Source organism: Acartia tonsa, chromosome 14 (genome assembly GCF_053477335.1).
Source record: "Acartia tonsa isolate MP-2025a chromosome 14, ASM5347733v1, whole genome shotgun sequence".
Taxonomy (NCBI): domain Eukaryota; kingdom Metazoa; phylum Arthropoda; class Copepoda; order Calanoida; family Acartiidae; genus Acartia; species Acartia tonsa.
Window position 1 is genome coordinate 40,975,401 of NC_137273.1, and position 27,839 is coordinate 41,003,239.

At 31.6% G+C, this 27,839-nt stretch overlaps 2 protein-coding genes across 2 annotated transcripts in view; both read left to right on the top strand.

Moving 5' to 3' along the window:
• LOC145305883 (uncharacterized) overlaps positions 1-27,839 on the top strand; it is a 150,952-nt gene that overhangs the window by 25,362 nt on the left and 97,751 nt on the right. The gene's annotated exons all lie outside the window — the stretch shown is intronic.
• Fim (plastin-2 fimbrin) overlaps positions 5,938-27,839 on the top strand; it is a 53,418-nt gene continuing 31,516 nt past the window's right edge. Inside the window, exons 1-8 of the mRNA XM_080147731.1 lie at positions 5,938-6,004; positions 13,754-13,881; positions 14,528-14,628; positions 15,905-15,956; positions 16,167-16,202; positions 21,347-21,415; positions 26,366-26,426; positions 26,782-26,829. Of these exons, the coding sequence (XP_080003857.1) occupies positions 5,968-6,004; positions 13,754-13,881; positions 14,528-14,628; positions 15,905-15,956; positions 16,167-16,202; positions 21,347-21,415; positions 26,366-26,426; positions 26,782-26,829 (532 nt within the window). The 5' untranslated portion in view covers positions 5,938-5,967. The remainder of the gene's footprint in view (positions 6,005-13,753; positions 13,882-14,527; positions 14,629-15,904; positions 15,957-16,166; positions 16,203-21,346; positions 21,416-26,365; positions 26,427-26,781; positions 26,830-27,839) is intronic.

Consider the following 27,839-nt stretch of genomic DNA (forward strand, 5'->3'; position numbering starts at 1 on the left):
AAGAAATTTTCCGACGGACGGTTGAACAGAAAATCCTTTGTTGTATAATAGCTATGATGATTTTAATAAGAATTTGGTTGGGGGGGGGGGGGGGAGGTTACTATCTTTAACTTAAACTACACGCCGGGCACAGGGTTAAAGATTTGCTTGAATAAAAAGTGTAACTTAACCCATTAGTGCCGAGCGCCACTTTTATGGACCGATCGAGCTGAAAATCTCAGGGAAGCTTTATAATGGTAAAAACGGAATTCCAATTTTTTTGTTTTGCTCTAGTGGCGTGCACAGGAAAGTTGCAATAAAACCCGGTTCGGCGCGAGTAAAAAAACCTTGCGGCATTAATAACCGTTTTTGGCGTTTTTTGGTGCTTTCCCCCGGCATTAAAGCCCGTTTGCGACCTAAATACCCGGTTATTTGGCCCAAAAAATTAAAAATGTAATTTTTGAACGCCCAAAGTGAGATGAACACTTTTTAAAACTACGATACGATCCGTAATTGAAAACTACATAACCTCATGTAATTGATAGAGCTACAACTAACATACAATTTATATCACATTTAAGATTTTGGCTATAGGTACCACCCCTTTTTGGTTAATAAACCCGGTTTTTGTTGTTGTTGTAAAAAAGATCTATTAGTAAAACCGGGTAATGAAAATTTCAGACTTTCCCCCCATATGCCCAGCCGGGTCTATATAGAACGTAAAAAAACGATAAAAAAATCATATAAAAAATAATAATTTGAATAAAACAAATTCACAAATGAATGTAAATGCCAATAAACTTTAAATTTCACGAAAAAAATCACTAACTTTACTTCATAAACAAAAAAGTTAGGAGGGGTATTTTAAAATCACCTTGTTTTTCTTGGTTTTCAAATTTTGTTGAGCTATACCGGCAAACGGAAGTAAGCAAATCTGCCTGCTCCAGGGGGAAATGAAAACCAGGGTAGTAGAGGGGGGATTCATACTGAGAATGATGCAATCCTAAAACTGAGAACCGGTTTTTTTCGGCATTTTCTGGAACCGGGCGTTAAAAGCCGGTTCGTCACTAATGGGTTAAAATATTTCAAGTATCTAATTTTGGCCTGTGTTAAAGAAAGAATAAAAAATATAGGAAAACATTAGTAATTTTGGAAATTAATTAATGGTAGTATTAGTTTCCTAAATAAAATGTCTGATGGACGTTAGAGCAAAAATAAACAATATTATAAAGTGGCAGCGATGGTAATTAAAGAATGGAGGGGGTGGGGGGGGGGGGTTAATTATCCCGCTAGTAACAGGGTTAAAGATTTGCTTGAATAAAAAGTGTAATTTAAAATATTTAATCAATTAAACGTGTATTTGTTTACATGTGAGGTTATACTCTATTTCCTATTTTTTAAAGGCTAAGGAAAAGATTACCTAGTTTAAAATAGCAAAAATAAATAAGTAAAAATGTATGAAATAGGTTCCATTTTCACAAAAAAATCATATTTCATACTATTAGAAAAAGATATTAAAAGCTGCAAAATTCAATTAACAATATTCTTGAAATGAACATATTCCCATAGAATCAATTTGTTTTGCCTAATTTCCAGCCCAGTGGATGTTAAAACAAGATAGTTATAAGGAAAAAAGATGCATAAAAATACTTAATATAAAGCTCCCCTATAAAGATTAAATCAAATTTGCTTCATTACTTGAGTTTTTAGTTTTGATAGAGCTCAAAGAAAACGCCATATTAGAGTTAAGAGACAGAGCCCAAATTGTGTTAAAATTTTGTCAGAAATGATCCATGTAATGTAATAAAATGAGGGAGATGAGAGGAGAAGTGTGAAAGAAACCCCCTAAAAGAGATGGATAATCCCTCATTTTTATTACGTCACATTGATTATTTTTGACACAATTTGGGCTTTGTCGAGTAAAGGAACTTTAAACAAAGGGATAGTTGCATGAGATGCATTTCAGAAAAATAATTTCAAGCAAAAGTTACAAATATACCATGAAATATTTTTAATTTGTATTACAATAAATAACAAGCAATTAGACATCACTAAATAAGTCGTTATGCTGTTTTTGTGAAAATTAGTTAGCTATATAAATTGCTTATATCACGAAACTACGATTATCAAGTCTTGATATTTTAAAAACTACGTGGTAGAAAATTTAAATTCTTTCAAATAAATGCCCTATAGAAGTAGTTTATGCCATTGACCTGGAAAAAAATATACTGTTCACTAAATTAGGTTCAAATGTTTTTTCGTGCAACTACCCCTTTAGCTATTTAATATTTAGCTGTAATATGCCCCTATCTTAGCTGTGAAGGTATTTAAATTGCCCACCCTAATAATCAACAAGTATACAATATATACATGACACACAGCCGTGTTAATTGAAGCTTTGCAAAATGTCTCAAAAAATCAGCCATGTGACGTCATAAAAATGGAGGAGAAGTGGGAAAGAAAACCCCTAAAAAGATATGGATAATTTTTATAACGTCACATGGCTGATTTTTTAAGACACTCTGTAAAGCTTCTGTTAATATTATAAGGTTTCACTCAGGGAGGAAGGAGACATTTCACTGTAAATTATACCGGTAGCCAAAGTTTTATAACCTCGTTATTTTATTAGATGGTTCAAATCTTTAGGTGCTTTTATTGAATTGATTTTATTTGGTTCCAGACTATATATTAGTGTCCAATTTATTCGTCCAATCATTTTATTCTCATGAAAGCGAATTTGTTTACCATCATTGGGGATGTACATTAGTATATTGTCTACTGCCTAATCACTTAAATTTCACTTGTTATTTAAAATTTATAACCTTGTTTTCTAAAACAACAAAAAGTATGATGGGCGTAAGAATTAATAAGCATCTTAATTTGTCAGTATATCTTGTTGACTTTTCCTTATATCGATCAGGAATCTAAATGGATAAGTCTATGGCCGATAGATTTGTGTACATCCTCAATGATGATAGACAAAATTAACCCTTTTGTTGATTACAATTAAGGTTGATAAGTTTTGACACTCAACTTAATAAACCAAATAATCGAAATATAATAAAGATCCTCAAAGTTGTTAAGCTAACTAGTAAGAAAACGTCATTATAAAACTTTAAGGACCAAAATAGCAGCCTTACTTATATCTGATTAGTTTTTTTTGTTTCTGTGCTTTGCTATATATGGATGTTGTCAACCTTGTTTGCATATGAAATGGTCAAGCAATTGTTAAATATAATACGTCGCTGATTTTGTTATTTGATTGAGACTGCTTGGTAGGCCTAAAACACATATATATATAGTCATACAGAGGGATATGTATACTAAAGAAATAACAATTTTTAAAGTGGTACAAAATACAGTTAAAAACAACAAGTTTGGAAATTACTAGTTTGAAACCAACCAAGTAAAATCTTTACAAGTACCTAAAGTTTTTGAGCCTACGTTTAAGATAACCTGGTTCTAAAACTTTGAAAACCAGTGTAATTTACTGCCCAATGTTCCCTTTCTTCCTGCTAGTATTATTTCTGAAGTTACTTATATTGCAAGAACATTATCTGAAAGTCTTAACTGTTTATGTTAAATAATGTTTTGCAACTGTTTATTGACCAAGAAATTTACATGATTTTTATTTTAATATTTATGATATCTTTTCCTAAAGTTGAAATATATCCTTTAAAACGCTAAACACCTTATTCTCAATGCCTTTGCGATGCCATGATGTTTTTTTATCTAAATAATTGAAAAATCGATACCTGTCCCTTCATATATATAGTTGGTTGATTCGAGCACAACACAAATTTATTTTAGTTCCGATGTTTTTGTGTTTTTAACCTTAACACTCTACAGATGAAAAAATTGATCAATTTAATTTCCCACATTTGAAATAAGGTTTTTTTTAGAGAGGGAGAAACTAAAAATATGAATGGGTCAATTTTGGGTAAAAAAATACATGTTTGTCAAGCTACATTGTAAAGGAGAACCATATCGGTTTATCTTTTAGCAAGATCCTTCTGTACAGTAGACACACATACAGACAAACATTCTGTTACTTATATATAATGTTTGATTTAGTCATAGGATGGTTTAAAGCTATTTTCACATTAGAGATATCAAACTCCTAGAATCTAGTTTTAAGGCAAGCCTAAAGATACTGTAATTTATTTCCGCTGGATTAAAACTGGTTTGTATTCAAAGGTTTTCCGCGGAAAATAAAATGAAAAGCTATTATTGTTTTATCGGCCGCAGCGGGGTAAAAGAATTTGTGTGTTAGGCCTATTCATTGTAATTATATCATGCAAAATTATTGGAAATATAACAAACTTAGCACCTCCCAATTCACATAATAGGGAGATTTAAAAACAAAATCTGAAAAAAAAATAGAAATAGAAATGGATTTATTATCACGTGGATGTCACATCAGATTAGTATATTCTCTAGTGAAGTAAAACTCTCAGCGGGCTAAAATTATCCACCACCTTTTCAATTCCCTCCCCTCCTTCTGGATGAACCAACTAACCAATGAATGAGTTCCATATTAGCAACCTAAGTTAAGGACAATTTTACCCCTGTCATAACATCCGTGTATATTCTATATCAATGAAAATAGTAGTGTTAAAAATGTTACCTACATTACTTTTAATAGTGGCATGCCTTGGCCCATAAACGGGTGCAAATCAATAACATGAATAACTAGGACTTTCTGGCAAAGGTCGTGTAATACAAGGCTGGGTTGTTTGTAATAATTGGATGATAATTAACTTAACACCTCTTAGTTATCGCCCTCCTGATAGGACGTTAGATTTTGGATATTTTAATAAAAAAACATTTCGGATTTTTTGATTTAAAAGTTCAGCAATTAAGAAAAGGGATCAATTCAAAACTTTTTTTATTTAGAATGTATATAATTTTCGTTTTATCATAACAATCAGACTGACCTACACATTATACTTTTATTTTAGATTCGCTACTAAAAGCATAATATGCAGAAAATTACCAAAATTTGACAAATTTGTTTGAAATAAGTATTTAACTTTTTTTTAGTTTTATCTTCCGTGTAGGGTAGGGATATTTTAATTACGGTTAAATAAATCTCCTGTCCAATGTTTCTCCTATCAAAGAAAAGTTTATGAACTTCAGCATTATAGGACGGTTAATCCATCTCTATTGTCCTATTGCAACAGGGAGGGAGGGGACATTGGGTTGTTTATTACACTAGTCCCCAAAGTTTTATTATAACGCTATCTTATTACTTTTGGGACTAAAATTGATTGGTTCATTAAGTGGAGTGTCTAAACGATTTAATTACTAATTTCAACCTAAAAATGGAGTAATTTTGTGTATCATCATTGGGGATGTACATCATTTTACCGGCCATTGTCTTATCCCTTTAGATACTCAGTAACTAAATAAAAAAATTCATATGTTCTAAAAACTTTTTTTGGTCACCCAAAGTTACATTTTTTATCCTTCCCTTTCTATATATATTTTTGTTTGTGGTCCCTTTTCAATTTTTCTCCCTTTTTTCTGTTTTCAAAGGATGCTCTTTCATTTAATTTTTTTAATGAATTAGGTAAGAACAATTACGACAATAAGTAAGCTTTTTTTGTCTGTTGCGAAGGATCTCGGTTTTTGTTGAACCGATAAGGTTCTTCTTTACAGCGAAGATTCTAAGAAGCCCAGTGAAGGTTTATAACTATTTTGAAGGAGGGTTTCTACACCCTCCCTAGAGAAACCATCCCTAGAATTTCCTCCCATTTTTTCTTTTTTTTTCAAACTAAAATTAAAAGTGATGGGCCGACTTCTTATAGCCCCCATTCCCTCACGTGTCCCTAGAGGCCCCTAGGGGAATATCCGCTAGCAGAATATAAATCTTTGATACAGTCCAATGTTCTCTCCCTCCTTGGATAAAACCAAGTATAGGAGTTTCCCTTTAACTCCGCGACTCTGCCATAATCACATAAAAAATGGTTTGTAATCAGTCAAATAATGGTAATCGGACCTAAACGGTGCAAGATCGTCCAAATAGGAATTTATATATATATTCTTAAATATTGGTTGAACATTCAACATATTTCAATTTCCAACCCGTTCACTTATAGGATGTATTAATTAAAGTTAGAAAATAAAGTGATATTTTTAAATGGATATAAGTAAAGGACAATTGAAATAAAATTAATATCCTTGTAGAATCTCCTTAAAGAACCCCCCTATACCGTCAAATAATATTTTGGAGTGTTTAATATTTTGAAGTAAAATCTTATAATATTTTGTTATCATTTTTGTGGGGTATAATCCCATTACCCCCTTCCCCATCCCTTCATGAGGCCTAGTCAGTCACGTCTAGCTGGACTCTTTACTCTCAATTGAAGTGAAATTGTCCCAATTCTAATATGACAAATTTTTCCCCTTGTAGCGTATGAATTAAGCGGGGGGGAGGGTCGTATATAATTAGATTGATATTGACCTATTTCTTCTTTCGGTGCTTTCAATCTAAACTATTCTTGAAGAAGGGGTGAGGGGAAATTGGGCTATTTATTACACTAGTCCCAAAAGTTTAATAACAATGTTTCTTATTAGTTGGATTAACAACTTTGGGGACTTTTATTGAATTTTGTTCGGTTGGTTCATATAGTTGATTTTCAACGTTTCAATCTCTAACTTTATTTTACATAAAGGGTAAATTTGTGTATTATCATTAGGAATGACATAAATTTATCTTATCCCTTTAGATCCCTTAGATACCCTTTAAAATTATACATGTGAAGTTGTGTGTCTACAACTTCTTTAGAATCGAAATTTTGTATTGTTAGTAGCGAAGCTACTCTATAATTTGAAATGTCCGTCTGTCCGTATGTCCGTATGTCCGTCTTAGTTTAGGGGAAACGTGATTTTCTCGGCTCCTATAAAAGATAAAAGGCTAAAATTTTTTGACAACATTCCCATTATCAAGGAGCACAATTAACTATCAAACATCAATGTCGATAGGACCGCTTTTTAGCAGGTTTTAGGCTATTTTTGTATTTTTCACATTTTTCTCCATATCTTTGGTGTTTATGGTCCGATTTCCATTTTATTTTTAGGCTATTTTTTTTATTTTTCACATTTTTCTTCATACCTTTGGTGTTTATGGCCCAATTTCCAAAGTTTTTCAGTTATAGATATCAAAATTAAATTTCCTTTCGTTTCAAGAACACATCAATGGCGGTCAGACTGCCTTTTTGCAGGTTTTTGGCTATTTTTATATTTTTCACATTTTTCTTCATATCTTTGGTGTTTATGGTCCGTTTTTTTTTAATTTTTGTAGTTAAAAATATCAAAATTAAATTTCCGTTGTTCTGAGCATCCAGTATGTAATTTACTTTGACCGTCAGTCTGTTAGTCATAGTACTGAAATATAAATAAATATTAAGAAATTAACAAATGTTGAAAAGGTTTCGTGATTTTTTCCTAATATGCATGCTTTTGTCAACTAATATCTAAATTCTTATTTAATTGTTTATGCTTCGCTACTTATGGATGTTGTCATCCTTGTTTATTTTATTGTTTAAATCCTTAACCATTAAAGAAAAAAGAAAGTATTTGTAAGGAATTATGTCATAACTAAGAAATTGATTATTTTCTTCGGTGTAGCTTATGATACATGTACTGATAAAGTAAAGAAGATAATTTACGTATTAGTGTCAAGAAAAATAAGTTTCAAAGCCTTTTTCGAGCTACTAGTTGCTTCAATCCTAGCCTTTAGGGGGAGAGCAGAAAATAGCCTTATACATGTCATACTACAATTTTTATTGGATGCGCATATAACATGAAGAGGGGGGGGGGGATTTTCCCCTAAAAAGTTAGTTTAGAATATAGAATTCAAAAATATTTCTATTGGCGCATTTCCTCAGAAGTCTATCTAATCTAGCAGTTGAAAAATAAATAAATTTTGAGTATTACTGACAGACTGGCGTAATGATTATATAATCGATTCTCATCTATATAAGGAATATTTACACACAAAAAATCAGTCTTCTATCTTGAAAAGCAGCCGAGAAAACCATGTTTCCCCCTTAAATAGTGCAGGCATACGGACATTTCTAATTATAGAGTAGCTTCGTTACTAAAAAGATATTTCGTATGAGCCATATCTTTATTAGACAACATTAGAAAAAAAACTCTGTTGTATTATCACGGCCTTCATAGGCAATACTGTTTTAGATAATCAAAGAAAGGTGACAAGAACAAGGATGACAATATCCATAAAAGCGAAGCTTTATAATAAGATAGTAGAAAAAAACAAATATAAACACTAGAGTGTCAAGACTTAACAAGCAAAATATGTAGAAATTGCTTAAATAAGGTATACTGTTAAAGGAAAAACTTACATTTTAAGGGCTTGATTATAGAGATATTGAAGATATTGTACCTTGTTGTCTTTGGAATCATTATTTTAAAAATCAGATGAATAGGATAATTTTATCATATAGAAATTTGTTGTCAAGTAAAAGACAAAAGTAAAAAATCAACATAATTTTAATGGACCCACCGACTATCATGGAGTTGCTATGCTTTCTAAATTGTATCTAACTGTTACAAGAATTATCATGTAAAGTATGAACTCAATAAAATAATAATAACAGGCCTAAAATAACTATAAGAGCTTTATGTTACGGACATACGGACATAACCTGATAATAAAAAAGATTCGCTTTTAAAAAAAGACAATGGTTTTTGTCCATTATGTTGTAAAAGGTTTTATCATTATTTTGTGTGTTAAAAATTTAATAATGACAACATTACTTATCTCACACATTTGTTAATATCAAAAGTAACATTGGATCTAATAACATATGGATGTTTTTAGTGGCGTGCAAAAGGGTTTTTTAAAGGGGTTATATTTGAGAATGGGGTTAAACTAAACTAAAAGGAAGGTAGGTCTTTCCGATTTGTAAGGGGGTGATGACACCCAATTCCACAAATGCAATTTTTAGAAATTATGACAATATAATCCTTATAAAATAACAGGATGTCTGTGTGTGTGTGTAGCTAAGTACCTCTATAACCGCTGAACCGATATAATTCTACCCCCCACCCCCTTAAGTACCTTAGGGGCCTCTAGAAACGTAACCGCTAATTATATGAATAATATCATTGATAAAATGACAAAGAAACATTCTAATACTTTTGTAGACCACACACTTAAAAATATTACTGCATATTATCCATGGTTCCTAACATAATTGTGACAAAAAGATTGAAGTAACAAAAAACTTGGGCGTATCTGGAATAAGCCCGTTGAAAACTTAGGCCTATTTCATGGAAAATGGTGCAAAGAAGATGCTGTTTCTATAATAAACTTCCTTAAATTATACTGGTACCCAAAGTTTAAAAAAAAAACGATCTTAGACTTAAAACTTGATTGGGTACTACTAACCTTCAAAGTCCAAACTTCTTTTTCGTATGAAAGAAAGAATTTCAAAAACAATAACTGGGAAGGGTAGAGGGTAAAACCATGGAGGGTGGGGACATTGGGCTGTGTGTTACACTAGTACCCAAAGTTTTATCATAATTTTTTTGTTTGGTTGCTTCTTTAACTAAAAGTGTCCTAAGGCACATTTTAACCAATAGTTTTATTCTTCAGAAGGAGTAATTTTATTTATTAACATTGAAGATATATATCAACTTAATTTCATTGTTTATCCCTTCAAATCCCTGGGATAGAACTATTTTTAATTTACCTATCTCTTGATCCCTGTTTCTAGATCAGATAAGAAATTGTATGATTGTGATAACTGGTGACATAGTACCACCAGGAATATAGGGATAGGATATAAGAAAGTGTATGATTGTGATGACTGGTGACATAGTACCACCAGGAATATAGGGATAGGATATAAGAAATTGTATGATTGTGATAACTGGTGACATAGTACCACCAGGAATATAGGGATAGGATATAAGAAATTGTATGATTGTGATAACTGGTGACATAGTACCACCAGGAATATAGGGATAGGATATAAGAAGTTGTATGATTATGATGACTGGTGACATAGTACCACCAGGAATATAGGGATAGGATATAAGAAATTGTATGATTGTGATGACTGGTGACATAGTACCACCAGGAATATAGGGATAGGATATAAGAAAGTGTATGATTGTGATGACTGGTGACATAGTACCACCAGGAATATAGGGATAGGATATAAGAAATTGTATGATTGTGATAACTGGTGACATAGTACCACTAGGAATATAGGGATAGGATATAAGAAATTGTATGATTGTGATAACTGGTGACATAGTACCACTAGGAATATAGGGATAGGATATAAGAAATTGTATGATTGTGATGACTGGTGACATAGTACCACCAGGAATATAGGGATAGGATATAAGAAATTGTATGATTGTGATGACTGGTGACATAGTACCACCAGGAATATAGGGATAGGATATAAGAAATTGTATGATTGTGATGACTAGTGACATAGTACCACCAGGAATATAGGGATAGGATATAAGAAATTGTATGATTGTGATGACTAGTGACATAGTACCACCAGGAATATAGGGATAGGATATAAGAAATTGTATGATTGTGATGACTAGTGACATAGTACCACCAGGAATATAGGGATAGGATATAAGAAATTGTATGATTGTGATGACTAGTGACATAGTACCACCAGGAATATAGGGATAGGATATAAGAAATTGTATGATTGTGATGACTGGGGACATAGTACCACCAGGAATATAGGGATAGGATATAAGAAATTATATGATTGTGATGACTAGTGACATAGTACCACCAGGAATATAGGGATAGGATATAAGAAATTGTATGATTGTGATGACTGGTGACATAGTACCACCAAGAATATAGGGATAGGCTATAAGAAATTGTATGATTGTGATGACTGGTGACATAGTACCACCAAGAATATAGGGATAGGATATAACAACAGAGATAAATTTTTCCTCAATTATCATGTGTGAAAACCTACCTTTCATAGTTTGTAAACATTGGAGGATAGATCAATTTATCTCACATTGTCCTTCATTCCCTGAATATTTGGATATTGCAACTAGGAAAAAAAACTGTCAAAACTGATAATTATTTGTATAATATTGTAAATTAGCGACTGCTCCCCTGGATTCTAGGAGCTCTGTATTATTAGATGTAAGAAAAGTAGAAAATAGCCTAAAACCCAACTTAGGTATAAAAATTAAATGGCCTAAAACCATACAGGGACCTATAAGAAGCTTCCATAAAATGGAGAACTCAAACATTTCTGTAGTACATACTACATACAAAAAAACTTCCTATTTTTTTATAATAAGATAACAGTAAAATAACATAAAATAGTTATAAACCTTTCCTAGATTAGATTCGTCACTATTATGTTGGTCCAGTGAGCGTTTAGTTTCAGACAGACAGATATACTGTTTTTATTTTAAGATACGAAACTTTTATTGAAATGATCCTGTTTTCTGTCTATTCTTCCTTATATTATGATGCTTTTTCTTTATTTCTCTTTATTTCTCTCTCTCTCTCTCTCTCTCTCTCTCTCTTGCTTTTTATTTTAAAAACCCAATTTATGCTTTTATATTACCTTATAATTTCAATTAGCTTCGCTACGAATGGAAGCAAACATCATAGTATCAAGTTTGGGTGAGTATTTTCCTTTTCAAAAGCTATTTAAATTAACAAAAATTTTAACTACTTCCCCTAAAATAAAATATCAAATAAAATTTGCAGTAAAAAGTCAATAGAATTATTGCAAAAATGTCGCTTTTATTTTGTGATTTTTTTGCATTAAACAATTATTAAAACGTCCATTGGTAGCAAAGATCTGTTTTATTTGCTGTTTTTATATTTAATTATACAGAGATGGGACAATGAATTGTGAATGTAAACTCCCCTACTATCTCAATAGTTGTAGGATTCTGCCCTAGATCAATGATAATTTGTAGGAGAAAAGAAAGTGTTGTTGATTTATAGACCGCCATTATTTGATCACTTTAATTTTTTTCTGATTATTATCAAAATAGAGTAACATATATTTAGTTATCCATTATCAATATTTATATTGTTGCCAAAATATCAAATAACATTTTTAACAGTTTGTCGATAGTAATAAACATGGCATATTTTGCATAAAAAGTGCACAAAATATTATTTTTGAGTAGCTTTACCTCATAAAATGTCGTTTTAATTCTGTAATTTTGCATTAAAAATTGATGTACTTTGGTTTCGTGAGGTTAGATTTAGCAAATATACTTACTATACACTGTGGGCAAAAATTGTGCAAAAATAACTAGTAACATAAAAAAAGTAAAAAAAAATAGTATCATTCAGATTTCCTATGCCCCTAGAAGTCTTTAGGGGCACTTGAGTTAAGGGAGGGAGTTCCACACTCCACATGTAAGTTCTAAAGAGAAAAAGTAAAACATGGGAGGGGGGGGATTTTTTCCAGAGGCGATTTCTCTTTGGAGGTTGGAGATATCCTCCATGAAAATAGTTTTAAACCATATGGGAAGCATCACTGTAAAGTTATTAGCATACTGTCCTGTAAATTTTTAAGAGATGGTAAGTTTTGATCCAAGCACTTATGAAATTGTGTAATATTTTGACCAATTACATAGCATTGTGTTGATACTACAACATAGTATGAGTAAAATAAATCAGGGACTAAAGTATAAACTTACTTTTAACTTTATCCACAAAAATTGTTCTATTAAGTAGCCAAATAGAATCATTAAAACCTTTAAGGAACTTTTAAACTTAAACCATTCTATCACCAAATCAAGCTTCCCTAAATGGAGAATCAATCAGTTCAGTATTTAGTGATGTCTTAACGACCAAAACTTTAAAGAGATACTTTTTCAATCCTAGAAAATAGTCAGGTTTTTTTTGGCTTGAGCTTTGATGGTTTTAGGCTATTTTATTTAAGTCTTGGAATGGTTTTAAGCTATCTTTATAGCCCCTCTCTACCCTTCTACATGTAGAGCCCCTAGATGTCAGGGATGTTTCCTCTAGTTCTTTGTTTTATGAACAAAGTATAATATTGTGTCAATTTACCTTTCCCTGGCTCCCTGTAAATTTGAACCTAGCCTGAGTTTATTCATTGAAATTAAATATCTGCCCCGCTCATTGTTTACATCATTTATTTAGATTCATTTTTTTTAGTAGCGAAGCTACTTTATTACTTACTTTGTCTGTCCGTGTGTCAGTCCGTCCATTAAATATCTGCTCTGCTCATTGTTTAAATCATTTATTTAGATTCATTTTTTTAGTGGCGAATCTACTCTATAATTCACTTTGTCTGACCGTCTGTCAGTCCGTCATTGAAATTATATATTTGCTCTGCGTTTACATCATTTATTTATATTCATTTTTTAGTAGCAAAGCTACTTCATGATTTACTTTGTCTGATCATCTGTCAGTCCTTCATGTAGGTTTCGTAATTTCTACTGTTTATCAACAGGACATTTTATATAAATTCACTTTGTCTTAACTTCAATCTTTTGTAAGCAGCAATTTTACGCAGACATTTGGGCACTCTAACACCCTAAAAAATAGAAATTATTATTTTTCTTTAATATATTCAAAAATTGATACTGAATGAACGGATTGCGTACTAATGAAATTGACATAAACACAATCACTTTTTGTCAAATACACAGTTACTATTACACTTTTGCAAGTTGTGGCAAAGGCAGCACTTCGTTTAGAATACAAGAATATATATAAAACTTGCCAATCAAACGGGTTGACCGCTAGGCATGGTTATGTACCTGAAGGTTGAGAAACGGGGGCAGGGCACCTCCCCCCTCTACATACCCCTGACAGGGGCACTCAACCCCTCCCGGCTTGTCCAGGGCCCCGGAGATGAGAGGGACAAGGAAGTATGTCCATTTGGAGTAGCGTAGTTACTTTATAACGAGGATATTGGAGAATAGTCCCTTTCGTAACATTGCCCCATAAGGGGCGATTCGTCGTATTTTTAAAATGGCTTTTTATAGGTTATTTTAGGTTAGGTTAGGTTATATTGGGTTTGGTGATGGTCTCACATGGTTAGGTAATTGGCTCCGCAGGGTTAGAGCCCCCCGCAGGGGCTAGAAATAGGAGAAAAGCTACTGTGAAAAATATGAAAAATCGACCCATAAGGTGCGATGTTACGAAGGGGACTATACCCGGATATTGAGTATGTTGTTGGTCGACTCTTTCACAAAAAAATCCTCTTGAGCATTTAACCCCCTTTTAAGTAAATATAAAGGGTAATTTTTCATTCCTTGTTATCACTTTCTGTGAGGTTAGGTTAGGGCATGTAAAAAAAAATGCCCCAAAGTTTTAAAGCTCTTTTAGTGCCTATAAAAATGAAGGCATATAGGAATAATGAACTATTCTAATATGATGTCATTTTTATAGGCACTATAAAAAGCTTCCACAAGATTATATCTTTACTTCAGACATAAAATCCTTACTACTTTAAATAAGGATAGCATTTTGTTGAATGTTTCTTTAAAAAGCCTAATAATATATTTGTTTTAGTTAATTGCTGCAGCTAGAGCCAGGATGGCTAAGAGTCTGTCTGATGACGAGAAGCTGGAACTTAAAGAACAGTTCCAGACCATTGATAGAGATGCTTCGGGGTAAGTATTTATATTTTTACAGGTTTGAGCAGGAAGGGAGGGGACATTGGGCTGATTATTACAATATTACTCAAAGTGTTAATAAAGTTTTATTATTCGTTGGCTCAATAACTTAGGTACTTTTATTAATGTTTATTTGGTTGTTTCATTAAGTTGAGTGTCCAAACGTTTCAGCTACTTATTGTAACCTACAAAAAGGGTAATTTAGTGTAACATCATTGAGGATGTAAATCTATTTATTGGCCATGTCTTATCCCTTTAGATTCTTGGGAATTTAGGAGTTGATATTTAAATAAGATATTTATTTTATACTGAAAAATATTATGCAATATGTATAATATATAAATATATATACAAGGTTGACAACATCCATAAAAGCGCAGCTCAACAAATCAGACTGACAAAACTAGAAATTGGCTACTTAGAGTGACTGTAATTTTTATCCTATTAAAAAAGAAAGAAAAAATATTTTAACATATGAAAAAAATACTTCCTTCGCTTATTGCCTATGCATACATAATGCCTAATCGTCAACGGAATACCAATATCAAAATTCAGGAACCTAAATAACAAATATATTATTTTTTTTTGGAAATATTTTAATTTTTGTAAGGTATTTTGGCAAAAATGAAAGGGATGCTAAGCTATTCAAATTGAGAAAAAATATAGTTGAAGGGGTTGATAACCTCCGCCATCCATTCCTCCACCTTTTGGATTTAATTATAGAGCAGCTACGCTTCTAAAACTGATGAGTAAATAAGTGTAATCTATTAAAAATGTCAGAAATTTGATAGTTTTTAGATCAAATTTCTTTGCATAAACATAAACAATAAACATTGTACAATCATAGTTTTATTTTCTTCAATTAGGATCCCGTGTTGCCTTCTCGAATTTAAAATTGGCATTTATATTTTTCTGTATGATACTTCTGATTTTTGGAAGTAAGATTCTTAGGATGATTAGACATGATATACTAAAGTCTAAAATTAATTTCTAAATTGTCAGCATATCTTTATTAAGCCTTTTGTATCCAAGAAATTTTGAGAAATATTTTAAGTTATTTAGACTTCTCAATAATGTAAGTAAAATACTGAATTCGTTTGTTATATACATATTGCAATGTTTGTTTGTCCGTTCGTTTGTTGTTTTTTGCTTTCGTGAATGTTGTCATCCTTGGTCTAAAACTACAAAGATTTGACATTAATAAACATTTAAAAAAAAATCAGTTGGCCTCCTATCTATTTTATATCAAGATGTTAATTTCCATATATTTTAGGTTTATTGATATGACAGAGTTGAAGAACGCTCTGGATCAATGTGGATTCAAGGTATAGATAGATAGATTGATTGATATATAATTATAAATAAATCTGGAGGGATGGTCAAAGCAAACCTGAAAATTTTGAAATTTCTTTTAAACTGAATAAAGGGGGTGTATGTAGGGGGTTTTTAACTTCAGGGGATGTAAACAATTAACCAAGGGGGTGTAATTTTGTTGATATATTTGATTTTTTTAATTAATTACAATTATTTTACAGATTCCTGGATGGAGGGTGAGAGATCTTATTGATCAGGTATTTATATTTAAATTTTATATAATTTTCTTAAACCTGATGCTAACGGGTATGCCCCTAGAGGCCTCTGCGGCACTTATTGTAGAGTGAGGAGTCGACCATCCACTTTGCATTTTAGTTTTAAAAAGTAACAGGATGTTTATCTGTAGCTTTAGATTTTGCTAACCGCTGGACCAATATGGATATCCTCTACAGGGTAGGTCCAGGAAGGGTTCATAACTATTTTTGGAGGAAGTGCCTCAACCCTTTCAAGAACTTTCGCTGCTCAAAAAAAAATTTTCTTTTTAAAACAAAAATTAAAAGTGGAATAATAAATCATACAGTTAGGCAATAAAAGAACCATTTTTATAACACTTTCTATGAATTCAAAATAGATAAAGTGTACCTTGAAAAAGTTAATTGTACCTTGTCTATACACTTTATACACTTTTTCACTAATAAGCATGAAGGTAAACAGCATGCATATTAGAGTGTTTCAAGTCGATACGTAGTTTTTATTATTATTTAAGTGCATTCTTAAAAAATATAGTTTGATTTGAGTCTATATTAGATTTTTTATACAATTTTAGAAAATAATTCTTATTTAACAGAAATAAGATCTGAGCTGGATCTTTAAATCATTTTAAATCATTTTATATTTTATAATTATCATTATTTAACCTTTTTTTTTGATTGGGAGAAAAATGTAAAAACTAAGCGCCTTTAAAGTCTGTCAATTGTTTTCCAGATTGTTTATATCTTGTATCTCTCTATCAAAGTAACCTTAAGGATTAACAGAGTCTGGTTTTAAAAAATAAGCTTCTCTAAAATTAAATATTTATAATTCTTAATGACGTTGATTAGAAATTTATCCGTCAAGCTTTCCAATAAATCAAAATAGTGATTGTACCAGGGGTGGAGGTGACAATGGACTTAAAGTTACAAAAGTTAATAATCAAGATATTTGGGCTCAAAAACTTTGGGTACTATTGATGAAATTTAATTGGTTGGTGTCAAACTAGTAGTGGCCAAGTTTGGCAACTATTAATTGGCAGTAAAATTGGCTTTGTGTACCCTAATATATCGCTAACCGCGAAATCGATATGGTTCTCTTTTACAGTGTTGCTTCTCATAGGTCCCGGGAAGGATTAAAACTAGTTAGGACTAGGGTACCACCATTTTCTAAGAAAAACCACACTTTTACAAAAAAAAATAACCTTTACTTTAAACACTAATTTTATGCAAGTAAAAGTGGGGGGTCAACTTCCTATCCTTTCCCCTTCTTCAAATGCCTCTAGAGGCCTCTAAGAGCACAAGTACAAAGAAGAATATGTGTAAATCCAAATAGTTCATGTAATTTTGAAACACTCTAATGCATACACAACAGACAACATGATAAAGATGTTTGGTCCTGTAATGAACATTTCTTAGACCAAACATTCAGTTTTTTAACATTACAATATAGGAAAATAGAAAATCTTCATGATTGGACAATGGACGATAAATTGATATACATCCCCAATAATGATAAATAAAATCACCAATTCTGTAGGGTTAAATTACCAATCAATCAATTTGATGACAATTAAAGTTTATAAAACTTTGGTTACTAATAAACTTTACAGTTAAATTTCCCCTCCCTTCCAAATGAAGCTTGCAAGCTTCATTTGATAAAAGTTATGCACAGAAGGTTAGTGACAAGTAATAGACAAGTTTTGTGTAAGGTGACTTTGACGATGAACTGAAATTTAATTTCCAAATGTGTATTCAGTTTCCTACGTGTTTCCACAACCTATCTCAATATATACTACTAGCTAAAAAAAGCTTCAAACTTACAAAAATTTTAATTTAAAAAATTAAAATTTTGAATGGATAATGTATATGTAAATACATTTAAATTTGTTTTTTTTGTAAGTTCGATTTTTTTTTAGATAGTAGTAATTATTGAGATAGGATGAGGAAACACCAGGGAAACTGCGTACACATTCGGCAACTAAATTTCAGTTCATCTTGACACATTCTCATAATGACTCACACAAAACCTCTGTTTAAAAAATAAATCCTATCCTATTATATAGAGTAGTAAGGTTTTTTATCTGAAGCTAATGATCTCAGAAAATGCTTGTTAAAATTGTACTTTTAAGAGAAGCCTTATAAATATATCTAGGTGGTTTTAGGCTATTTTCCTGACCTCCCCAGCCTTTCCCTAGAGACAAGGGGCGGAGCAACTATTCTCTAAAAAAAAGATGTAAACCTAACAACAATAAGAGTTGTGTGGTGATTCCCGTAACAATAAGAAGTAACCTTTCAAGCATAACAAACTAAAATACTTTGATTTTAAAGCAAAAAAATTGGTTTTATTGTATGCATACTATAAGAGTTGCTAATTAGCAGGTAAAATATTTGCTAATCATACCTCTAATTTGCTACAATTTTGCTAACTAACAGCAAAGATAATAAAGTATAGATTACTTGCTGTTGCGCCCCTAGCATATAGGGACTATGATTTTAAAGGGGTAAAAAGAGGGCAGAAAAATAGCCTAAAACTATCCTTAAAGGCTCAAAGCTAAAAAAAATATAAAACCGTCCAGGGAATTTTTCCTAAAAGGAGAACTCATTCGGATATAAAGTTATCGAAATCTTAAGCTTGGGACAAAATACTTGCTACTTTATACAATAGGACTATTTATTTGCTTCGACCTTATCGTCTTGAGGAGGGTTATGTAGGTAAGGAAAATAGCATAAAAACCACCAAGGACATTTATAATGCTTCCATAAAAAGATAATTTATTTGAGCCAGCAGTTTCCGAAATCTCAAGCTTTAGAACAAAAGCCTAACTACTTTATTTTAAAAGATAGGATATTATTATACGTCCAAAAAATATTTTAGTCAAAATAATTTAAATAAACGTTTTGACTTTCTTGGAAGATGATTAAAGTCTTTCCACAGATTATGACGCCATACGATACAATAGCCAATGAGAGGCCAGTATACACTGTAATTGACCAATGGTAAAATTTATGCTGGCCTCTCATTGGTTATGCTATCGTATGACGTCATTGTCTGTGGAGGGACTTTAATCATCTTAACTTTCTGGTTACAATTATATAGTTGCTTTGATTTGAAAACTATTCCTTAATGAAATTTTTAAAAATGCTTTGATTGACAATTTCAGATGGTTTTTAATAACATGCAAACGAAAAATCCCAAAGATACAAAAGGTTCGATAAATAAATCTGTTAAATAAGTCAAACAGTGCGTTATTATATCCTTTAATATCTTAATAACGCAACAAAAACTTAAAATGACAGGTTTTATAGTTGCGTAGCATCTCTATATTAATCAATTACATATATTTTTAAAATTGTTTAGATAACTGCTAGTGTTTCAGTTATTTTTGTTCTTTTTAAACTTTATTCGTTATTTGCGGCTACGCCCTTTGATGCCTTTAAGCACTTGAGGTGAAGAGTATGGGAAGTCTAACCACCCTCCCCCCTCCCCCTACCCGTTTAATCTTAGTCTTTAAAAGAAAAAGAATAAAAAAAATTGTTGCAGTGGGTTATTTTTTGTATAAGTGGAGGGTGGAAGGAAGCGGTACTAAAAATAGTTTGAAACCTTCCCAGGTTAGCAATATTGTTCAGTGCAGACAGGCATCCTACATTTTACTTTTATAGAAAAATATTGTAATTTTTCTTTCAGTTTTGCCCTTGTTATTTTGTGTGTGAATTTTAAAATAAGCGTTTCAAGCTTTTATGTTTGTTTACCTTCATGCTTTAATTCAAATATTTAACATGTTGTTTTAAAAGCGAAGCTTTTCTATAATTAGGGTCGGTCCGTCCGTCCGAGATAGATAGCTCTTATTCGTTAATTTAGGCATGTTAGAATTGTCCTTTCGATTTCAAACTTTGCATGATGATTTCTGTAGTAGTTAGGTACGATTTAAAAAACCTAGCAACTCTATAATCATTACCAGAATGTCCTTATGTCCATTTTAAACATGTTGATTACTTATACTTTTTAACAACAAATTTTTATGTGATCTAATTATTCGTTTGATCTGATTTTTGGTATATTGATTCCTGGAGCAACAAAGAACAATATTATAAGCGAAGCAACTCTATAATCAAGTCCTAAAAATGTAAGTATGTCCATAAACATTATCTTGTATCAAGTAGTTTTTCAACAATTTTACTTACAATTTTGCTTCGATTTTATACTTTTATATTTTGATTATTCAGTTTAGACACTATACAAATGTTAATGTCCGTTTGTCATACCGCTTCAGTGCTTCGCTTTTATGGATGTTGTCATCCTTGTTTATTTATGTGTTCAAAATCTTCTAGGGGTGCTATTGGATAAGACAATGGATGATAAATTGTTGCACATCCCCAATGATAATAAACAAATTTGTCTCTTATGTAGATTATAGTAAATGGTTGAAACATTTGAATTCTTTTTAAAAGCGAAGCTTTTCTATAATTAGGATCGGTCCGTACGTCCGTCCGTCCGTCCGTACGTCCGTCCGTACGTCCGTCCGAGATAGTTAGCTTTTATTGGTTAATTTAGGCATGTTAAAATTGTCCTATCGATTTCAAACTTTGCATGGTGATTCCTGTAGTAGCTAGGTACGACTTAGAAAGCGTAGCAACTCTATAATCGTTACCAGAATGTCCGTACGTCCATTTTAAACATGTTGATTTTTGTACTTTTTTAATAATTATTTTTTATGTGATAAAATCATCCGATCGATCTGATTTTTTGATTACTGATTCCTATTACAATAAGGTACAATATTATGAGCGAAGCATCTCTATAATCAGGTATTAAAAATGTCAGTATGTCCTTAAACAAAATTCTGTATTTAACAAGTTTTGCAACAAATTTACGTGTAATTTTGTCAAACCTTTATGGATGTTGTCATCCTTGTTTTTATATATTTTACTTAGGGAGGAAAAAAGGGGACATTAGTTACTTTTATTGAATTTTGATCGGTTAGTTAAAACTAATAGTGTGCAGACTTTTCAACAAACAATTTTAATCTACATATGAGGAATCTTGTTTATCATCATATTGGGGATGTATATCAATTCATCGACCATTGTCATATCCCCTTAAGATCTCTAATTTTTATGCAAATCCTGCAACACATTTTTTTTATTTTTAGATTGACCGGGAGAAGGATCAGGACCATGTGGTGGGACAGAGGAAACTTTCTTTCACAGAGTTTGAACAGGTAGATAGATAGATAGATAGATAGATACATAGATAGATAGATAGATAGATAGATAGATAGATAGATAGATAGATAGATAGATAGATAGATATATAGATAGATAGATAGATAGATAGATAGATAGATAGATAGATAGATAGATAGATAGATAGATAGATAGATAGATAGATAGATAGATAGATAGATAGAAAGATAGATAGATAGATAGATAGATAGATAGATAGATAGATAGATAGATAGATAGATAGATAGATAGATAGATAGATAGATAGATAGATAGATAGATAGATAGATATATGGATAGGTAGATAGATAGATAGATAGATAGATTGATAGATAGGGAGAAGGATCAGGACCATGTGGTGGGACAGAGGAAACTATCTTTCACAGAGTTTGAACAGGTAGATAGATAGATAGATAGATAGATAGATAGATAGATAGATAGATAGATAGATAGATAGATAGATAGATAGATAGATAGATAGATAGATAGATAGATAGATAGATAGATAGATAGATAGATAGATAGATAGATAGATAGATAGATAGATAGATAGATAGATAGATAGATAGATAGATAGATAGATAGATAGATAGGGAGAAGGATCAGGACCATGTGGTGGGACAGAGGAAACTTTCTTTCACAGAGTTTGAACAGGTAGATAGATAGATAGATAGATAGATAGGTAGATAGATAAATAGGGAGAAGGATCAGGACCATGTGGTGGGACAGAGGAAACTTTCTTTCACAGAGTTTGAACAGGTAGATAGATAAATAGATAGATAGATAGATAGATAGATAGATAGAAACAAATTTGAGTTAAGGTTTCGTGATTGTTTATTATAAAAATACAGTATGTTTTTTTTTTATGAGAACTTTTTTGAAAGCAATTTTACCCCACTTATAGTTATCAGAATTTAATGATTAATGGCTTATTTTCTTCGTTTTTTAAGGCAATTAATAGAACACCAAAAAAATATTTCAGTTTTATCTAAAAAGTACAGTAAAATCTAAAATTCAAAACTTAGGTGTCAACATCTAAAAATTGTTTTAGCGCATTTTTCTTATGCCTAAATCTTCTACCCTTTGCAAGAAAAAAAATTGGATTTTCTGTAGTCGACTTTGGGGGGCCAGTACTCCCTCCCTGGTTGAGATATGACTTGAAACTTTGATATGTTCTAGTACATGTCCCTAATAGTATCTGTATTCATTTTTAGCTCTATATTTAAACTTTCAAGTGTTTAGCAGCCATTCTTGCAAAAGGTTGAATATTTGAGCATAAGAAAAATGCGCTAAAACCATTTTTTGACGTTGACACCTAAGTTTTGAATTTTAAATTTTACTGTACTTTTTAGATAAAAACTGAAATAATTTTTTGGTGTTCTATTAATTGCCTTAAAAAAAGAAGAAAATAAGCCATTAATCATTAAATTCTGATAACTATAAGTGGGGTAAAATTGCTTTCAAAAAAGTTCTCATAAAAAAAACACACTGTATAATATTTCTAGCCCTATAAACTAAATAAAACGAAAAGAAAATACAGTAAATCGGGAAAATTTATATGAAAACATAAAGAATGTAGCATTAAAGGGACGGAAGAAAGAAAAGATTCTTTATCTATAATTCAAAGTAGCATGATGTCTGTCCGTCCGTCCGTCTGAAGCTTAAGATCTCGGTAACCACTGAACCGATCGGATTCTACTCTTCAGGGAATATACCTACTGGTCCTGTGGTGGTTTTAGGCTATTATCTTGGGGGATGGGACACCCACAACCACCCCAAAAATAAAAAGATCCAACCCCATTTTTTTTATGTATTATTAGTTGCATCTTCATTTTTTTGTATTATTTAAAATACGAAAAATTAGGATGATCTAACCTCTTGGGACAAAGCCCCTAGAGGCTAAACTTTTAGTTAAATTATATATTGTCAGAAAAACTTACAAATAGATACAAACAGTTCGGGATAAATGAAACTTTTTAGAACACTTTTTGCGTGCAACAAATAAGGCTAACTTACTTCCTGTTTATAAAAGTAAATAAAACAAACACAGAAAAAAGTTATATCTTAGATACATATGCATTATCTAAAATGCAAACCCATTTGTCAAAAATATGCACCAAAAAGTCCTTGTTTGGCCATTGGATAAGGATACAAATTTTGAGAGAAAATTAAAACTTTTAAATCTTTTATTATGAGAAATTTAACACTATGCAATGCATAGCCTTACGGACAGACAGATAGACATGGACTGTACAGCACGCTATCTAAACTAGCAGCCGATAAAACAAAGTTTTTCAAAAAGAATCTCTTATAACAAATAAAAGTAATTGTCTAGACTCTTTAAGTCTTAAATACCAACCAGGAAATTATTTTCAGTGTGGACAGTCATTCAGAATTATATAATACATAAAATTTTCATTTACCTATCACTGCATCAAAAGACGTCCAATGGGAGTGATATTAAACCACCTCAATTTTTTAAATCCCTCATTTTACCCCCATTAAAATTTTAAAATACATTAGATTACCCCCTCAAACCTTTGTTTGAAACCTTTCATTTTACCCCAAACGTCCTTTCTTGTATCCCTAATATAGGCCTCATATTCTCTGACATGTAAATTAATTTTCAGTTTAAACAAAGACTAGCGCTCTAGATTCTATAAAAGAGTAATATTTAGGGAGAGAGGGAACATTTGACTTTTAATTACACCATTACCCAAATACATTTGGGTATAGTCCCTTTCGTGGTAACGCACCTTAAGGGGCGATTCTTCGTATTTTTCACAGTAGCTTTTCTACTATTACTAGCCCCTGTAGGGGGGCTCTAACATTACGGGGCCAATTGCCTAATCCAATATAACCTAACCTAACCTTAAATAACATATAAAAACCATATTAAAATACGACAAATCGCCCTTTAAGGGGCGTTGCTACGAAAGTGACTATTCCCATACATCTTTATATACAAGTTATCGTAGTCGTTATCTTTAAAATTAAAAAGGACTTTGACTGCATCTTAGGTTGTTGGTTAAAACTAACAATGAACAACCAATAATTTTATAGAAACTTTTGTTTATCATCATTGGGGATTTAAATCATTTAATCGTCAATTGTATTTTGTCTTATCCCTCTAGATTTCTGATCAATAGAATTAAATTTAGTGTCCATTCCTAAATGCATTTGTATCAAATAAGAAGTTAAGAACTTTTTTATAATAGAAAAATTAATTTTAACACCCTGTTGAATATTTCCTATTGATTCTTTTTGCGAATATGAAACACAATAATATTTCATAATATAAAGCTAGTAGCAAAGGTATTTTGTCTTAAGCTTAGAATCTCGGAAGTTTTATCAATGTATTGGGGTGGGTTTTGGCTATTTTACTGACTTTCTGCCCCCCCCCCCCCGGCCCCCCCCCCCCCCTCCCGCTTCCCTAGATTCTAGGAGCAACTATTGCGAAAAAGACTATAAGCATGTGAAAATATGCAGTAGTGGATTCACACCAAAGTATTTTTATTTGTAGGGATCTTTAGGGATAAATAAATTTACCACTCCATTGATGATGAACAAAATTTGTCCTTATTTACATAAAAAATATTAGTTGAAATGTTCAGGAACAACCAATTACAATTCAATAAAAGTACTCAAATTTTTTGACCTTGCGTATAAGACAACATGGTTATAAAACTTTGGGCACCAGTGTAATTTATAATCCACTGTCCCCTCCCTCCCTTGATAATTTGTTTATGCAAATAATAACTGCATCGATTTGATTCAGTATTACAACATTACCACCAAATATTGACAAAAATCATTGAAGTTGAAGAATGTTTATGACCTGATTTTTCAAAATGAATTGTGTGATGAGTCATTACATTATTTTACCCAAGAGATTCTTTTATTTATTATTTGCAAAAAAAAGTCTATATAGTATTTTTTTAGCCAGGGAGGAAGGGGACATGGGACTGTAAATAACACCGGTACCCAAAGTTTCAAACTCTGCCTTTTCTTATTCGTTGGATCCAAAACTTTTTGTACTTTAAATAAAATTTTGATTTGTTAATATCAAACTACTAGTGTTCGAACTTTTCAACTAATAATTTTAATCTACAGAAGTGGTAATTTTGTTTATCATCATTGGATATGTACATTTATTAAACTTTCATTATCTTATCCCTTCAGATCCTTGTGAAGGTGTTTTATAATGAGAGTAAAGCATATAAGTAAAGGCAGTATTTGCCATTGTAATAACATGCAGTTCTGAGCTGAATCTTTAAATCATTTTGATGATGCGCTAAATCGGGGCGCGCCGAATTTCAGTTAATCACAGCGCGGCATATCATATTATGCTAAGCTGTGATTGGCTGAAATTCGGCGCGCCCCGATTTAGCGCACCATCAAAATGATTTAAAGATTCAGCTCTGCTATTTGTGATACATTTGTAGAAGTAAATGGACGTTGCTATTAAATTCTCATTGAAAAACAATTAAAATTCAATCTATTTATCTTTTTATGAATATAAATTATTAAATCTAATAAAAATAATAGATGCATAGATAGAAATAATAATAAAAAAGTTCGAATTAGTTAGCAATAAATATAAAAAAAAGACAAAAGATAAAAATACCAGTGATTTTAAGGAATAAGGAAATGGACGTTAAATTATTTTGTATACCCAATAATGTCAAACAAAATTACTATTTTTGTAGATTAAAATTATTTGTGGAAACGTCTGGACAGTACCAATTATAAACTAACCAATAAAAATCAGTAAACGTACCAGAGTTTGTTGATCCAATTAATAGAATAAAGTGGCCTGGTTATAAGACTTTGGGTACCGATGTAATATACAGCCCCATCTCTTTTCCCTCGCTTTTCATTTTACTCCTAATTTTTTTGTCATTGTATTGCATTATATTAGTTTTAACTATGTAAAATATTTTTAGGTTTGCTGTGAGCTGAAGTCTAAAGAAATCTCCCAAACTTTCAAGCGTGCTGTATCTAAAAAGGAAAATTGTCTTTGATTTTAAGCATTTGATTGTGCAATCCATAAGATAGTAATTTTGTCTCAATAATGATTAAGTTTGGGGGGGGGGGGGGGAAATATTCTTGTGCTTTAACAGGTTCCTTAATACCGATCTACATGCTTTTTTTTGTCATTAAGATCTGGACAACCACTGAACCGATTGGGATATTCACTTTAGTAAAGCTTTAGGTGTGTCATGGATGGATTGAGCCTTTTTATTTTGAAAATTTAGTCTATGGATGGTCGTAGCCCCCTTCCTCCTCTTTTGAATACCCATACCCTAGGGTTCCAGCCGCTAGTTATTTGAAGTAAACAAAAAGACAATGATAAAAATACAGGAAAATATTCACAAACATGGCGGTATTTCTGATGCTAGTGCTGAAGGTAAGTTGTTTAGTCATTTAGGAAAGAATTGTTCTATCAATCTTAAATCTACACTATATTTTTTATGACCTTACAGGTTTCACTATAGTTTTAGAAGCAACAAGAATGATATTTAATGGTCAGGGGGATGCATGCATACATACTCTTAGGTATCCCCCTAATATACATTCTTAGGTTTAAGGGAGGAGTTACTTTTAAAACCTCCAGTGGATGTTTTAGAGGTGTAACAGGTGGTGTAGACTCTTATCTAGAGGATGTAAAGGGGGGGGGGTGTATCTACTCCCCTTAATTTTTCTGTATACACCCCCTTCGGCACGCCCCTTCTTTGATCTTTATTCTTAATTGTTATAAATAACCAGAAACAATATAATTAGATAAAAAATCTAAAAAGCAAACTTTAATACGATTAAACTTTGATCAAATTAAAGTTAATGTCAATCTAAAAATTACTGTTCAAATTGGCCAAAGAATTAAGTAACAAAAACAATTTTGTTCATGGGTTGTGGAGCAATTACAAAATTACAAGAGCCTTTTTGAGCAATATTAACCCCCTCTTATTTAAAGAAAATTAATTGTAGAAGAGGGGGTAGTTTTTAGTTTGGTTGTTTATTGCTTTAGATCAGGTTAGGTTATTATCGGACCTGTTTAGCCTCGCAGGGTTAGACATTGTAACAATTAAGAAAGGAAAACAGTTAATTTAAACGAATAGATTATAGATAATCAGGCATTATTCATTAAGAAGCTGCGCTTCTATGATAAAATATTGCTCTTTTGAAAATTGTCCTTCAGATTAAAAATAAAAATTCTTGTGCTACTTTACAATTAGATTCAGGGACAGAGCTTTGTATTAGGAGTCAATAAATAACATGGATTATAAGGAATAAGACAATACATGATAAATTGTTGTCTATCCCAAATAATGATAAACAAAATTACCCTCTCTCTAGATTTGAATTATTTATGAAAAGCCAAGGAATAAGACCATAATCACAGCAGTGATTGGTGTGATA